General features: G+C 38.1%; 1 protein-coding gene across 1 annotated transcript in view; it reads right to left on the bottom strand.

Annotated features, from left to right (window-relative positions):
• LOC107693469 (TGF-beta receptor type-1) overlaps positions 1–18,632 on the bottom strand; it is a 44,638-nt gene that overhangs the window by 11,960 nt on the left and 14,046 nt on the right. The window contains 4 exon segments of the mRNA XM_074187033.1: positions 1–77; positions 1,254–1,496; positions 5,358–5,582; positions 9,930–10,178. Coding sequence (XP_074043134.1) covers positions 1–77; positions 1,254–1,496; positions 5,358–5,582; positions 9,930–10,178 — 794 coding nt within the window.

Below are 18,632 nucleotides of genomic sequence, written 5' to 3'. Positions count from 1 at the left end.
GCGGTTCAGATAGTCGAACAGAGAGCCGTGCTCGTGATAGTCCGACACCAGCCACAGCTGCGTCCACGTGCCGTTATCTGAGACGAGAACAAGTCAGGACACTCACAGACACTCCTTCTCTTCTAAAGACAGCTGTCAAACCAGCGCAAACACACACACATATTTACTGATTTGAACTTGATTCTGATTCATTCAGCTCCTGGCCATTACAGGTAAACCGACAGATGTGCAATTACAGTAAAATCACGAAGGGATGAACAGATACGGAAATTTTGGCTGATAGTTTATTAGATTTGAAAGCTGATAACAGATATATTGGCCGATAAATCTCAATCTTTAGATTTATTAAATGCATTTATTGAACATTCTTGTCATTTATTATTATTATTTAATGTCAATGTCATTTATTAGTCTAGTTTTGTTACAAATATGGTGATTATATCTTATCACAGATTCTTGATTTTATTGCATTTTACAAAATGCCCCAACTTCTCTGGAATTGGGGTTGTATTATATTTTAAAAATATAATATTAATTATATTATAAAATATATTTACTGTTACTATTAAGACGCTTTCAGAATCTTCATTTTTTTTATTAAAAATGTCGGTAACACTTTACTTAAAGCCTTTATGTATAATGCACTATAAAAGTAGTTTTAATGCATTATACCCTTTAATAACCTTTTATAATGCATTATACATAAAGGCTTTAAGTAAAGTGTTACCAATTATTTATTTATTTTTTTTATATTAATGACAGTATTTTGTAAACAAAAAAAAACTTTGCTGGAGCGATTGTTTTGCACAAGCATTAACTTAATGTATTTGGCAAAACATTACTTATAATTAAATTAACAACAGTAGAGCTGTAGAATGAATATTAAATATACTGTGAGCAATTACAAAAACGCCGTTGCTGCATCTAAACACTGCAACACTAGCACAGCGGAGCAGATTTCCAACTGTTAAACTGCAGCTGTAATAAAACTATCAAAACACTATAAACATCAGCAATCAGCAATAATAAACACAATAAACACTAATTAGATATAATATATATCTGTGCATGCATGCATAACCAGCTGCTTAAGCTTTACCCATAAGAAACAATGACTGAAAATCGCTTTAATATATCAATTATATTTTCAGACCGATGATGATAACATGAAAAAACAACATGAACTGGCTGATATATGGTGCAGTCACAGTAAGACCCGTACTCTCGTCCCAGCATGCACCAGTGCTGCTGACCTTTGTTGTCGGCGGCGATGAAGCCGAGGATGTTCTCGTGCCGCAGCATCACGGTCTGGTAGATCTCAGCCTCGCGGAACCAGGAGCGCTCCTCTCTGGAGGAGAAGATCTTGACGGCCACCTCCTCTCCTCTCCACTTGCCCCTCCACACCTCCCCGAAGCGGCCCTTCCCAATGCTGTCCTGCAGGATGATGGTCCTGGCGATGGTCCGCTGCACCAGCAGAGGGAGACCTGCACCAGAGCAGACACACACACACACACACACACACTCTTGTCACAGACAGAACCTTACACTGTCAGTGGATACTAGAACAAAAAGTGTCATTTCACCTTAATAAATGTAAGAAAACCTGTTTTGTTGATTCTGAACAGTGAAACTAAAATAAATAAATGTATCTCATTAACGGTCGTTTGATTAATTTGATTAAGCAGCATTTTTTAAATTGACAACTTTAATGGAAACAATTAATTATTACAAATTTCTGTGCAAATATACACTAACATTCCAAAGTTTGGAGTCGGTAACATTTTTTTTGTTTCATGAAAGAAGTCTCTTCTGCTCACCAAGGCTGTATTTATTTGATCAAAAGTGTGTGTGTGTCTGTGTGTGAGAGAGAGAGAGAGAGAGAGTGAGAGTTGATCACTCCCTCAGCTGATCCAGAGCTTCAGTCCTGATGCTTCACTAACATCTACTGCTGCTCTGAATCACAACATCAGAATCAGTCAGATTACTGCACAAATCAAACAGAACTACATCACTCACTGGCAAACCCAAACACAACAGCAGAGTAAAGTGCAATGCTATTTGGCCCTAAAGAGAGAGTACAGTATGGCAGGTGTGAGAGAGTGAGTGAGTGTGAGTGTGTGTGTGTGTGTGTGTGTGTGTGAGTGAGAGAGAGAGGAATGCTGGGAAGCCTTAGAGGCAGTGGGGTGTCAGCGAGAGCCAATCAGAGCCCGGCTTACAGCAGATTCACTAATAGAAGCTCAGGACCCTGCTGCGACGGGACACTGAACGAACGGACATAACGATGATTAACTCTTTACAGCCATGAGTATATAAAGACTAACCTGTCTGTGTCATAAGTTATATCCAATATTTGTTGTCATGACAACATAACCGTGGTAAAGCCTGTAAACACGGTAACTTTCACAATCTGTTTGCACAGGAATGAATACCTGACATGTTTGCAAGCGGTTTTAAATCTGCAGAGGAATTGTATTTTGTTGACAGAAATAGTTATTTTAGTCTTTCAATTCCATTTAATTTCCAATCCATATCTTTAAAGAGTTTCTTCTCTTACAAACAGCAAACTTTACAGTTTTATTCCTGTCTATATACCTAAAGTTTGATCATAATTCTTTCACACTGATTTATTTAACATTTCACAATGACTTTGTTCCTGTCTGTTGACAGTATTTTCTGATTAAGGAGTGATAAAAGGAGAAATCCAAAATCCCGCTGGAAGAACCTTTAATATATCAACAACATCTATTATGAATCTGGCTTTATCCAGAATTATACAACTTTTCATTTAGTTTAAATTGATTAAACTACATGCAGACCTATTTAAAAAAAACCTGACAAAAACGCAACAAAATTCAAATGAAAACTGGAAAATATATAATAGAAACTACTTCAAAACATTAATAATAACTGTAACAGTATCTCAACGATACTAAAATAACACTTTCTGAAATGTTTAATGCAATGCTCAGATTTCAGTTGTAGAAGTTTATGCAAATTATTGCACATTATTTAAATAATACATCATATTCAGATTTAAACAATCTGAAAAATAAACAACAACAAAAAATTGTAATGCAAAACATCTGTCTTAATGTACTGTGATTACTGAGCTAGAGAAGTACGGTGGTCACTTGAAATTAGTTCAGCCTTAAATCAGATTAAAAAATCAAAACCTGGGGCATCTTCATTTTAGAAGTGTGATTTCTAGACCTGAAAAAGTCATATCAATTAATGAAATCTTACAAATCTGTGGCTATTTTATAAAGAATATACATTTTTCTAGTTATTCCAAGCTTTAAAATACTTTATTGGAAAAGAAAAATATTTTGGAAGAGCATGGAAGAAAGAGGCCTTCTTTAAACGTGAAGCGTGACATTTGTGTGATCAGCACTGAGAAACGCTCATTACAGACATGCTTTCTGAAGCACATTTAGTTTCTGAGAAGTTAAATTAGTCCGTCTTTTAAAAGCATGCAGTCACTGTCTGAAGAAACGTGTTCGATTGTGGTCATGCGAATCTGAAACCTGCCAAAGGCCTCCAGCTCAGATACATCATCCATTCTGAACATCTGCACATTCATAAGAAGGATTCGATCATAAATTAGAAACAATATTACAATAAAGTTAACTTCTTAGATTATAAATATAGAAGTAATCTTTCATCTTTGCCAGTGAAATGTCTCTCCAATCCATTAAAAAGACTGAAGTTTCTGCCATCAGTGACTCTGTGATGTTGTTCCAGACCTTTCTTTGGAGCACAAATGAAGATATTTTTAATGAAACCTGAGAGATTTCTGTTATTCCACTGAAAGTTGTTCACGATTCAGAACCATTTCTCTCTCTCTGTCTCTCTATATATGCATATTAAGTTTTACTCAAATATGCTATATGTTCCTACATTTTATAGACAACAAAGATTTTCTTCAAATGTGACACATGAATGTATTTTCTTGGATTGAAATATATAGCTCAACATTTTTTTTTTTTGTTAATATTATTTCAAATGTATACAAAAAATGACCAAAAAATGTATTAGTAGAAAATATATTTGTGCAAATATATTTTGAAACATACTGTATATTAGCAAATATTTTTATTGACCATTTTTTTGTATATTTTGAAATATATTTGAAAATATTTTTTTGCTGTATGGGAGAGAATATAAAAAAAATTAATGACTAAATGATGGCAAAATTTCATTTTTGCATTCTTGTTTGAAAAATCCATAATAGGAAAAAAATAATAAGACTGATTGGTCAGAAGAGAGAAAAATCAGAAACACTAGTCAACTAGTTCTCGATAATTTAAAGCCAAGGGTAATATAACACAAAGTATAGTGTTATATATCTACTTTTAAGTTTGGGGAAAAAAGAATCTCTTAGATTTATAATGTTAATAACTGCATGCATTCAGTTCCCCTCAGAAATGCGTCGCATGATGCAGAAACACGTCATTCACGATTCAGCTTCACAAAGCGTGCAAACACTGATTCAGACACACGGCTCAATGCTACGAGTGGAAAACAGAGAAAAGAAAAGACCCATGTCTTTGAGGAGGTTTCTCATGTTGCCCGAACATGTTCGAGCGTCTCCACCAGACACCAGACACCAGACACAGTCCAGACATCTGTGAGAGTGACCTTCATGTGTCTGTGTGGCAGTCTGATAAGGACTGATGTTACGTCTCTCATACGCGGCTCGAGAGAGTACTACGAGTCTGTTCTTTAACATCTTGAAGACGTGCCAGTAAGATAAGTAGCACTTTGCCCTGGCAGCCAGTGTTTAATTATGTTGTGTGACGATGCTGGTGAAACACACACACACACACACACACACACACACACACACACACACAGAGAAGGAGATCCACAGACTACACAACAAAGAGAAGAGCAGACACGCACACAAAGAGTGCAGATGCTCAGGAAGACAAACACATAATTATATGATGTGAAAAGCATGTAAATAAAGCAAGAAAAACAGGAAACTCCTCACTGTTTCTCGTCAGTCAGACATGGGCGTAAAAACACGATACCTGAATTACTATTTTAACATGTAAGTTAATTGCCAAGGCAACATACATAACTAAGTACTAAAACTAAAATTGATTAAGTGAAAGCTAAATATCAATAATAAAAAAAAACTACGAAAAATGATAAATGCAAATAAAATTACTAAAACTTAAAAAAATTAAAACCTAATTAAAAATATTAACAAATACTATAATAGCATATCGACATTTTTGACTTTTCTAATTTTAAGTACTAAAGCTACTAAAACTAAAATTGAAAAAAAAAATTAAAACTAAGAAAAATGACAAAGGCAAAAAAAATTACTTAAAATTATATATTTTTTAAGCCGGATGTGGTCATGTCGTAGATCAGGTCTTTGAGTGTGGTTCCCACCGTGATGAAGGGGTGGTCCATGGACCGGTCTTCCTCGTTAGGCACGCGGTGGTGGAGGACCGAGCGGCTGTGGCAGATGTAGAAGACGGTGACCATCAGGAAGCACACCACACACACGGGCCCCGCGATCAGGGCCGCGAACGCTACGGGCCCCAACGCCGGCGGCTTCTGCGTCGGCACTGGAACAGAGGAAAACATGAGAGAAAAACATGAGGAACACATGAGAGAAAAACATGAGGAACGCATGAGGAATGAGGAAAACATGAGTGAAACATGAGAGAAACATGAGGAAAACATGAGGAAAACATGAGAGAAAAACATGAGAGAAAAACATGAGGAACACATGAGGAATGAGGAAAACATGAGTGAGACATGAGAGAAACATGAGGAAAATGAGAGAAAAACATGAGGAACATGAGAGAAACATGAGGAAAACATGAGGAACGTATGAAGAAAACATGAGAGAAACATGAGGAATGCATGAAGAAAACATGAGAGAAACATGAGGAACGTATGAAGAAAACATGAGAAAAACATGAGGAATGCATGAAGAAAACATGAGGAAAACAAGAGAAACGTGAGGAAAACATGAGGAATGCATGAGGAAAACATGAGAGAAACATGAGGAAGACATTGCCTGAAGAGTGCAGCACAAAAACTTCAGGGGTGCAATGACAATTCATAAAATAATGTTGTTTTCTAATGCAGGTCTCTGCAGGTTTTATGAAGGCAAATGTATCACATTAAGACCAAAGAAAGAAAAATTAAGGAATAAATTGAAGGGAACACTATATGTCAATAAGGTCTCTAAATGTAAATGTCTTGTATTTCAAATGAAAAAGTAATTTTTATTCCTCATTAACAGATATTTGTTTTAAGCATAAACTCAATAAATATTTTGTTCGGTTTCTCAGAAAACACGACGTAATCCGTTCATTTTTGCATCTCAATTTTTATAGATATTAAATTTTTTCAGTGCATGCAACATTTAATGGCATGACTTCATGAAACTTTCTGCACTGATTTAAGAACTTTTTAAAGCCCTAAATTGTGAAAAACTTTTTAATACCTTTATAATACATTACAAGCTAAATTATTGAATTTATTAGAATACAAAAAAAATCACACTAGACTCAAAATATTTCAGTATATATATATATAATAAATCACAATCGCTCTGCATAAATGCATTCATGTATTCATAGATTGTGAATATTCACAATTTCACTCATATTTAGTGAAATCAAAGTCTTCTGGAGTTTAATAATCACATTCGGCCGTATTGTGATCCCTGTGTTCCATCCTCAAACTTAAGACCTCTTAAAATGATTAAGATTTTTTAGACTTATGACCTTAAATTTAAGAAATTTTAGGACTTTTTTTTATTCACATACTGTACATATTACAGTTCACACACGTCTGTTTTTAAATCACAAATGCTGTGGAGCGGCGAACACTTCATTACAAACGCTGCTACCTCACATCATTAGTCAGTGTGTTTTACAATAGTATATTTTCATATATACAGTGCATCTAAAATAAAAGTTTTTGTTTACATAATATATGTGTGTACTGTACATATTTATTATGTATATATAAATACACACACATGCATGTATATATTTAAGAAAAATGTTATGTTTATATATTAAATATATTTATATATAATATAATAATATAAATATATAAATGTATATACATGTAAATATTTTCAAAATGTATACTGTATGTGTGTGTATTTATATAGACACATAATAAATAAACATAGTACACATACATTTATTATGTAAACAAAACTTTTATTTTGGATGCGATTAATCATTGGACAGCACTATATAATAGTATATTAAGAGTACTAAAATAACACTGTGCCCAGCTGAATGGGAAGAAAGTGTCCATACACACTCAGAAGCCAATCAGATGAGAGATTTCCAGACACAGGAAGTGCTGAGGTTAGTGTGTAATCACGATCAGATCAGCCAATGAGCCGCTCCAAACTGAGCACCTGACAGCATCAAACACACACGCTCTGTATCAGGCGACACCTCCACACAATGAGTCTTTCATCAAGACCACACAGAAACACACGAGTCAATCTGAGCATCGTAACTCTATCACTTCCTTTTTCAGTCGAGACGTTCCCATAGACGAGCGTCTAGACGCATGCCAAGACAACAGCAAACAATCACGTGTGACTCGACCCAAGCGGATTTCCATTACATCCACACAGGATGAGTTCATCAGAAGAAAACAGAAAACAGAGGTTCTGAGTCTTCACATGGATAACGTCTCAGGTTACTTATGTAACCATGGTTCCCTGATGGCTGCCCGTCTTTACTTGAAAAGAGAGACAAACGAGAACGGAGCTTTTTCATTGGAAAAAACTCACAATGCGCGCAGATTGCCCCCTCGAGGACATCGCGTGCGTGCTCTTCGCCCAAACAAACAACACATAGATCGTGTGTGTCATCTGGTGTCAAATAGCGATAACACGGACGCACACACCTTCTAAATGCTGTGCTAGTGCTCGCCATAATGAAAGAGATAGCTCTTACTTTTTCCTTGGAATGCACGCTTCAAACAGAACAGTCAATGAAGACGAAGAAGAGAATGATGTGTGCTCCCGGCGCCTATTTATACTATAGTCGCACCGGTAGTGACGTCATGGCTGTCGCCGGCCAACGAGTTGGTGTTTTTTCAATGTATGCTTCAGACACGGGTCACGACGAGGCGTTCCCCATAGCGACCCCTAGAGGACGCAGTTCGAAGTTCCCATGAAAGGGAACTTAATGTGTGTGAGAGAACAGGCAGCTCTGTTTGTTCTCTGTCGGACAGGGCTGGGGTTTATGTGAGACAGAGACGTCCTGAAGGCTTTCAAACTTGTTTTTATGCTTTCAAAAAATTAGACATGCTAAAACAGAATTTGGTATCCATAAAACATAAGGTTGGAAAAAATAAAACATTTAATAGGGCTCTAAACATGTCATTTGTGTTAAACTTTTAATAAATTGATTTTAAATTGTTTAAGTTTCATGATTTTAATTAATTAGACATGTTTAATTTAACCGTTAAAAAGGAGTGCAGAAAAATTAAAATGATAAAAAATAAAATAAAAAAACTCTAAAAATAAAGTGTGCATAAAGTGTGCAGTCCGTCAGATCTAATGTTGTTTTGGATCCCACTGACTGTCACTGAATGGACAGAAACACTGAGACCATTTCCAAAGTTTTTTGTTTGCTTTTAGCAGTCCGTTTGATGACAGAATGAACTGAACACTGTAAACAATTTAGTCTGAAACCGAAGTTTCGAAGTTCTTTCAGGAATGATTATTGCTGATTATCAGGATGGCATGATTTGAGTAAAAACAAAAAACTAACTGCAATTTATCTGAAAATTGCACTTATGAATTAAAATGCAGTATATAAGAAAGAACTGCAGAATTTGGCAATTTTTTTATTATATATCAATCTGGCTATAAAATAATAATTATTTTTTATTTTATCTATTTTTATTATTTGATGTATTATTATTCTTATCAATGATAATAAATTGTATTATTATTATTACATAGCTGGGCTTTATTAAGTAACAACAACAACAACAACAAAGTAATCGTAATAATAATATAAATAATAACAATAGTTATTATAATTTCTATTGTCTTTATTACTACTAAATAAATATATTACAAAAAGAAATATTACTATTGTAATATTTGTTCTGTAAAAAAATAATTAATTTTACTTTACAGTACAAAATAATTACAATACTAATATTTATAATTGTCTTATTTTCTCTCTTTTTCAAGCTTAAAACTATCATGGTTTTATTTTGTCAGAAAACCGCAGGAGTGTTGTGTTCTCAAACGCACATTATTAGTGACCATAGCTCAGAGCCGGAGATGAGAGGAGTTCATGTGGAGAAACAAACGAGAAAACACCCCATCAAGAGCTGCTGACACTGAACACAACACAACCTCTGCTCTCTCAAACCTGCCGCAGACATTCAGTGAAATCACACACTCTCTCTCTCTCTCTCACATGCACACACACACGCGCACACACACACACACGCACGCACGCACGCGCACACACACGCACGCACGCAAGCACGCACGCACACATACACATACTCACACACACACACACTCTCACACACACACACACACTCACGCACACACACAACACACACACACACACACTCTCTCTCACACGCACGCTCACACACACACACACACACACACACGCTCACACACGCATGCGCGCACACACTCACACTCACACACACTCACTCACTCTCTCACACACACACTCACACACACTCTCACACACTCTCACTCACGCTCTCTCACGCTCACACTCACACATGCATGCACACACTCTCTCACACACACACACACACTCACACACACTCTCTCACGCTCACTCTCTCACGCTCACACTCTCTCACGCTCACACTCACACACGCACACACACTCACACTCACACTCTCTCTCACAACACACACACACACACACAGAGCCTTACCTGGGAATGCGTTGGGGTCGGGGTTCTTGTTGCACCAGTCGGTGTCGCAGCACATGGGGTAGATGCCGGTGTCGTGTTTGGCGGAGGGAGCGCAGACGAAGGGCCGGTCTCGTGGGATCAGCTCGTTCTCGCTGATGCACCAGCTCTGCTGTGTGGTCACTCCGCCGGATTTAGTGATGGACACGTAACACAGGCCGTCCGTGGCACACGTGTGGTTCGGACACCGGTGACAGTAGCACTGTAAGGTTGCTAACAAGCACAAATCACATCAGCATCTTACAACTGTTAGAATAAAACCAGGGCTGCTCATTTCATCATCTGCTCATTTGGTGCAATTAATTATGGACAAATTAACATGTTAAAATGACCAGTGCATTTAACGCAGCGCCCAGTCCAGACCTGAAAATAGTTACAATCAAAGCTACAGCAGGACTGATGAGTGTCTCTGATCAACACACAGAAGGGTTTTGTTTCTGAGTGAATCTGTATTTTTGAATAAATCAAGTGATTCAGTGACTCATTCATAAAGACAGTCACTTTGTTTCTGAATAAATCTGCCGTTTGAATGAATCGGTTGAATGAATGATTCAATGACTCACTCAGTATGACAGTGACTCGCTGCCACCTATTGATTCTTTTAGGTTCTTATTTAGAGTATAATTTCATTTTAAATCTTTTAATATTTCAACATTTATTTTTTCTTAATGTATACCTATTTATTATCATTATTTTCACAATGTCAAATCAAAATTTGTACAGTTTGTTCAATGCTTTTCCCATTTAACACAATAATGACTTTAAATGATCTTAAGATAATTTCTCACCCCAAATTAGATTAATTAATTGGCACAACGTGTAATAATTAGATACAAAGTTTTAATCTCTTGACAGCCCTGAAAAACATCATCCTTCATTTAAAACACTAGAATGATGCACGGGCTGAGATGAACTCAGTCTGAACACAATAATTCTGATGAAATTTCCCAAACAAACAACTGAAACACAGCTCTTGTCTCCGGTGTTCAGACTGGTTTGTCCTGAAACAGCAGCGCAGCTTTTCTGCTTATTGGCCAAAATGTGTCTCTTCACAGGAGAAATCATCATTAGCATCATGTGATGAGCGGCGTCAGAAACAGCCATCTGACTGTAAATCGATTTCTGTTAAATTTATTAAAATAAACTTACCGAAATAAAAAAATGTATGTTTTAAGTGAATGATGAGCAAACTTTAGATTTAATGATGAATAGCACTACTTTTATTGAAAAAAGTAAATAAGTAAAGAATAAGTTGTCATTTGTGTGAATATCAATAATACATAAAGTCAGTGTTTGTTTTAAAGAATTTAATACTTTTATTCAGCAAGCATGCATTAAATTGATCAAAAGTGAGAGTAAAGACATTTATAATGTTACAGTAGATTTCTATTTCAAATAAATGCTGTTCTTTTGAACTTTCTATTCATCTGAGAATCCTGAAAAATAAAATGTATCACAGTTTCCACAAAAATATTGTGCAGCACAACTGTTTTCAACATTGATAATAATCAGAAATGTTTGTTGAGCAGCAAATCAGCATATTAGAATGATTTCTGAAGATCATGTGACACTGAAGACTGGAGTAATGATGCTGAAAATACAGCTGCGCATCACAGAAATACATTACAGTTTAACAGATATTCACATAGAAGACAGCTGTTTTACACTGTAATAATATTTCACTGTTTTTACTGTATTTCTGATCAATTAAATGCAGCCTTGGTGAACAGAAGAGACTTTCAGAGACATTAACCCTGAATGTTTGATGAACAGCAGACAGCGTCTCTGTGATGATTTTACTGTCAAACCACTAAAGCACAGCTCACTAATTAAAGAACTGCAGCTAAAAATATCAAAACATGAAAACAAGAAAAAAAGGAACACACACAGTGGGCCATCAGGACCATCTCTATTAACTGTCTTTCTGTCTCGCAGTGCTGTTCTCACTGGTTTGGTTCATACGTGTGATGATAACACTGAGACGAGGCGTGAGGACAGAAACACTGAGCCACTGTGCGTTTGAAGCGCTGCTGATGCACGAGTGATGCACGGCACAGACGGGTTCAGACACACACACTCTCACGCACACACACACGCACCCACACTCACTCACACTCTCTCTCACACTCTCTCTCACACTCTCTCTCACACACACACACACACTGACACTCTCACACACACACACACACACACACACACACACACACTCTCACACACACTCACTCTCACACACACACTCGCACACACACACACTCGCACACACACACACGCACACACACACACACATGCACGCACACACACGCACACTAACACGCACATAGTAATAATTTACTATGCCGTTACATTTTTTTACTTTACATTACTTTTTTCTGTTATTTGTAAAGTATTTTCTCAAATCATCAAGAATTCTAAAATTAAACGGAAACCATGCAAAAAAAAACTAAAAAACACAATTATAGGTTACATTTCTAGCAAAAGTAGGTATAATCTGCTCCTACACCGCTGATATAATGATATAAATCTTGTCAAAGCATGATCAGCACACGACTTTATCACAGTCCTGTCACGAGGAGGACACATTAACCTCCATAAACTCATCTAATGACAGCATTACAGTGGAAGATGAGCTCTCTGTCTAAATTCCTCTGAATTTTGAGCAATAATGTAGTTGATCTGGTCTGCTGTAGAGAGAGGAATTACAGCCGTGAGTCTGGGTGGAGCGCGACTGAACAAAACCACAAGCTACAGTAAAACCAGCACAGCATATCTGAGCGTCTAGACAAACACTTTCAGTATCATTTCCCTCGGAGCTATCAGGAACAGCATTAAAGCGTCCTATAATAACTAGACGGTTTCTGGGTTCATCCGAGCCTGAAAACACACATTCACGACAAAACTTAAAACAAAATAAAAAAACTCTACAAGTCTGGAATCAGTCTGTCTGCAGCCGCAGGTAAACACAGCCGAGGCAATGAGTGCAGCGCTAATAACAGCCCTCACATATTCATATGCATTTATACAGCCAGCAACAGCAGAGCCGTCACTGTAGCAAAGACATGGCCTTATTCATAAGACGCATTTATTTACAACGACACAGGTGGGTGATTCTCGGAGGAGGAGAAAGACGCTTTGCTGAACGTCTCAAGGCTTTGCCAGCGGCGCTGGGTGGATTCTGCTATTGCTCTTCAGACGGAGGACAGCGTGTGCTCACACAGCAGTATCAAACACAATCTGCTGCTGATGCCACAGGCAGGATATTTTGTCTGCTGGAAATACACTGACACAAGACAATTCAGTCTAAATGAATGTCTTGATTGCATATGGGAGAGGAAAAACAGTCTAGAACCCATCTAAACCCAGCTCAACATTAACAGTGGTGAGGCTGACTAGTGTTTGCACATTTAGATTGCATATTTAGTGGTGGTGGTTTAATTAACGTGCTGTGCTTTAGCTGTTAGACAGCTTGCACAGTAAACATTCATCCAAATTGTTGTTGTTTTTTATTAATCAAGGGTGCATTAAATTGATCAAAAGTGTCAGTAAACACATTTATAATTTTACAAAAGATTTCTATTTCAAATAAATGCTGTTCTTTTGAACTTTCTATTCATCTGTGAATCCTGAAAAATAAAATGTATCACCGTTTCCACAAAAATATTGTGCAGCACAACTGTGTTCAACATTGATAATAATCAGAAATGTTTGTAGAGCAGCAAATCAGCATATTAGAATGATTTCTGAAGATCATGTGACTCTGAAGACTGGAGTAATGATGCTGAAATAAATTAGTTTAACAGATATTCACATAGAAAACAGATGTTTTAAACTGTAATAATATTTCACTGTTTTTACTGTATTTTTGATCAAATAAATGCATATTTGGTGAGCAGAAGAAACTTCATTCAGAAATATTTAAAAAATCTTACAGACCTCAAACTTTTGAATGGTAGTGTATGTGTACAGTTCATTCCAATTTAGTTTACAATTTCCAATTCTGTGATCTGTGGCTAATTTCAAATTCTAACTCATTAATTGAATGGAAGCCAATTCTTCACTTCTATATTTTGCCTGACATGTATTAAGAAGGTCAAAACAGTCATTTCATTTTGACTTCATAAACAATTAACAATGTTTTCAATATGACTGTATCTGAGCAGAAGGATGACTGGAGCGTAACGTCTCAGTGGATCGAGTGCAGCATAGCGGCGGCCTGCAAACATCTTCACAGCTCCATCTCTCCAGAATGAAACACTACAGACAAAGATCTCTGATCCGTCGTCCAGCATCTGACTATCAGCCTGAACGGATCCTTGCACGGTTCACAGCCGTGTGTAAACACTGACTCAGTGTTTGCTCTCAATCTGCTGGAGGACGCCGGTGCTCCAAAGACAGGGCTATTTTGGGAAAGGCCAGCAAACTGAGATGGGCGCTGCCCTGAGACAATGAGTCACACCACCAAAACAAAACCTGCAGCCAAACTCAACCTGGTATTGACTGAATGTGCAGCGATTATTACTCAAGCGCATTACTCCTCCGGCGCATTACTCCTCCTCCAGCGCGCTCCAGTGCATTGCTCCAGAGCATTACTTTCTTACAATGCTTCTTTCATGCAATGCTGCATATAGTTTGCTACTTCAAATTCAGGAATTCAGTTGCAACTTTAAAAAAAATCTCAATTCTACAGGTACTTTAAATTGTACTGTTTTACTGTTTTTGCTGTATTTTAATTTACAAAGCAACCTTGGTGAGCAGAAAGGACTTCTCTCAGAAACATCGAAAAAATCTTAATGACCTCTAATGTTTGAACGGTAGTGTATGTACCAATTTGTTCACAATTTACAATTCAACTTCCCATAGTTTAATTAATTCAAATTCCATCTCATGAATTAAAATTTCTTGCAATGTTTCTTTGATGCCCTTCTGCATATAGGCCTAGGTTAGGGCTGGGTATCGTTCAAAAATGTTCGATATCGATACCGATACCGATACCTTGACTTCGATACCGGTTCCTGAACGATACATTTTTCGATACCAATTTTATGAAATCAATTTTAACAAGATTACATTATCTAAAAAAAAAAACGGTTACACTTTACTTGAAGGGGTGTGCATAAGACTGACATGACACCTTCATAATCATGACATGACACATGTCATGAATATGAAGGTTTTTTATGCATGTTTATGACAACTGTCATTAAGTGTCATTCGCTCAGTTATGTAATTTTTAATGCAAATATGACATTATTTGACCTAACCCTAACCTAACCCTACCCCTACCCTTACCCCTAACCATAGCCCATAACAAAGACATCTCAAACAATGTCATCTTTGCATTAAAAATTACATAACTGAGCGAATGACACTTAAAGACAGTTGTCATAAACATGCATAAAACCTCCTTCATATTCATGACATGTCATGATTATGAAGGTGTCATGTCAGTCTTATGCACACCTCCACATTACGTCATTTTCGTCATCAGGAGGGCTCGCGGACAGCCGTGCACCCCGTCCACGTGCAGGCAATTTTTTGAGACCGTGCGGACGGTCCGCGTACAACAGCGCATGCGCGAGGTGAAAGTTGAGACAGAGCGCAAGTCAAACTGCTCCTGTGTTGAGCTCGTCCGTCTGCACTCATGCCCGCGGTTGAGTATACTTTGAAAGCTGTGCGGACACGGCTGAGCGCGAGACGGAACGGAACGCGGAAAGTGAAGTATACCCGGGCCTTTATTGGCCCGTCACTAATGACGGTGATGAGATTAACCCCTTAGGTATCGAAATTTGGTACCAAACGACGAGACGTTTTTCGATACTCGATGGTATCGAGGCAATTCGGTCGGTGCCTAAAAAGTATCGAACTCGATACCCAGCCCTAGCCTAGGTTTCTACTTCAAATTTAGGAGTTCAATCAGAACCTTAAAAAAAGCAATTTCAATCTCTGGTTGGTTCACAGCCCAATGAAACTGTTTACTGAAACTTCAAAACAAAGAACTCGAAGAAGAACTTCAGGAGCCGCTCTGACTGATTCACTTTAATCAGTTTAATCAGTGAAGGATTCATTATACTGATTCAAACCAGTATTTTAATACTCCTTACAATGATTCAGTAAAAACAGCAAAGCCGATAGTGAACTCGTTTGATAAATATTTCTCCAAAGACATCAGAGTTCCCTTCTCACTTCAGCAGTGTGATGCTTTGAGCTTATGAGAATCATTAGAGGTGCGCGGCACAAAGCCTGATCAACTGGCTGAAACAAACGAGTGTGTGTTTGCATCTCACAATCGAACACGGTTATTTCTCCATCACGGCTCGCAGTGCAGCCGTTCCTGACGCTTCAGCCCGTATTCCTTCATTACTGAGAACTAGGGCTGAGCGATAAACGATAACAAGAGTTTGATAAATGTTCGATAAAATGTTTATGCGGCAAAGGCAAAACGAAAGAGCGCTAGTCATTTGAAGTGTGGCATATTTTATGATATTATTAATGTAGACATGTATTAAAAGTATTGAAGGAGGAGTAATAATTTTATAGTATTACTCCTCCTTCAATACATAATTTTTTTTTGTGATTAAGCTACAGCATTTATGCATTTATACTAAATGTATTTAGTAGGGCTGCACGATTAATCGCATGCGATATTTAACGCGCATCTTGTCAGAAAGCCGGTTCTGTAATCAGTGGTAAATCTCCATCACCTGCGGGCTTTCACATTGAGCAGCATTAACTACACAGAGCCGTTGTTCACTTCAGCTCGTCAATGTGTAGTTAATGCTGCTCAATGTGAAAGCACGCAGGTGATGGAGATTTACCGCTGATTACAGAACCGGCTTTACTGATAAGATGCGCGTTAAATATCGCATGCGATTAATCGTGCAGCCCTAGTATTTAGACTACTGCTTTTCATACAAATACCTAGAAACTAGGGGTGCAACGGTTCTCGGTAAAAAATCGAACCGTACCATTCTCCTCCCACGGTTCGGCACGCGTGTGCACCGCGGTTAATCTGATGACGCATATATAATATGGTTTGGTGAAGAAAAACAACGCATGAAACAGAGTTCCACTAATGTATGGTTCCGAATACGCTCCGCATGCCTTTCACGTGAGAGAACATGTCCAATCAACTCTTAGTATGTAAATCTGTTGCGGACATCACCGTTCCTCACGTGTTGGTTGGTGTGTTGCAGACAGTTCATCATGGCAAGCGAAGGAGACAAGCCGCTAACAGAGCCACCGCCAGCTTCATATAAGTCTGCTGTCTGGGAACATTTTGGGTTTCCAATACGCTACAGTAGCGATGGTCACAAAAACGTGGACAAAACGGTCACTGTGTGTAAAATTTGTTTGATGCGAGTGCCGTATGCTCAAGGCAATACATCTAATATGACAAGTCGTTTACGCCGTCATCACCCGGGTGTTGACGGCGCTCGAGCGCAGGTGAGACCGAAACAGCACACATTGCCTTCAGTGTTTCAACAAGCACTCAGTGCTAATTCAGACAGACACAGAAAAATAACGAATGTACTGGGTGTTTTTTTATCGCCAAAGACATGCAGCCCTACTCCGTTGTTGACAATGTGGGATTTCAGCATATGATTAAGACGCTCGAGCCGCGTTACGAAATCCCTTCGTGTACCCACTTCAGCAGCCAGGTTATTCCTGAACTGTATGATGAAACACGGGGCAAAATTGAGAACGAACTTGCAAACGCACAATATTTAGCTCTGACAACTGATAGTTGGACCTCCAGGGCAACTGAAAGTTACTTAACAGTGACAGCACATTACATTTTGGATTGGAAAATGGAAAGCTCTGTCTTACAAACATGCCCCCTTTTTGAAAGACACACAAGTAGCCATTTGGCTGATGCACTGACAGACTGGAAGTTAGAGAGACCTCAGACCTGACATCACCATTCCAGTCACCACAGATAATGCACAGAACATGGTGAATGCCATAAAAGAAGCAGCTGGGCTAGGGCCACAAATAGGATGTTTTGCACACATTCTCAATCTTGCAGCCAAGAAGGCAGTAGCACTTAATCAGATAAGCCGTCTGTTGAGTAAGATCAGAAAAGTTGTAATATTTTTCCATAAAAGCACAACAGGCCCTAAAAGTCAAGCAGGAGATGCTAAATATACCTGTTCACAAATTAATACATGACTCCCCAACTCGATGGAATACCATTTGTGACATGATGGATAGATATCTGGAGCAGCAGCCTGCTATCTACTCTGCTCTGATGGACAAAAATGTTAAGAAGAATGTCAAGGACATTGCAGTGTTGTCTGACAGTGAACTGAAACTAGCAGAGGAAATGATTAATCTGCTTAAACCCCTCAAGATAATCACCACACTCTTGAGCACTGAAACAACTCCCTCTCTGTCAATGGTCCACCCTCTGAAGACAATGATACTAAAATCCATGCAGCCTGTAGATGACGACAGTCCAACCATAAAAGATGCCAAGGCAGCCATCACTCAGGACTTAGAAAGCAGATACACAGATCCTAACCTTCAGGAGTATCTCAACAGAGCATCATTCCTTGATCCAAGGTTTAAGTCTCTGCCTTACTTGGATGCAGCCTTGTGCTTCAACGACAAAGAGACAAAGACTTTTACCAATATCATAGAGGAGGAAGTGATGTCCTACAAGGCAGAAGA

Source organism: Sinocyclocheilus anshuiensis, unplaced genomic scaffold (assembly GCF_001515605.1).
Source record: "Sinocyclocheilus anshuiensis isolate Anshui unplaced genomic scaffold, SAMN03320099.WGS_v1.1 scaffold987, whole genome shotgun sequence".
Classification (NCBI taxonomy): Eukaryota; Metazoa; Chordata; class Actinopteri; order Cypriniformes; family Cyprinidae; genus Sinocyclocheilus; species Sinocyclocheilus anshuiensis.
Note: the sequence above shows the minus strand (reverse complement) of the source record. Positions and strands in the feature narration are given on the sequence as shown.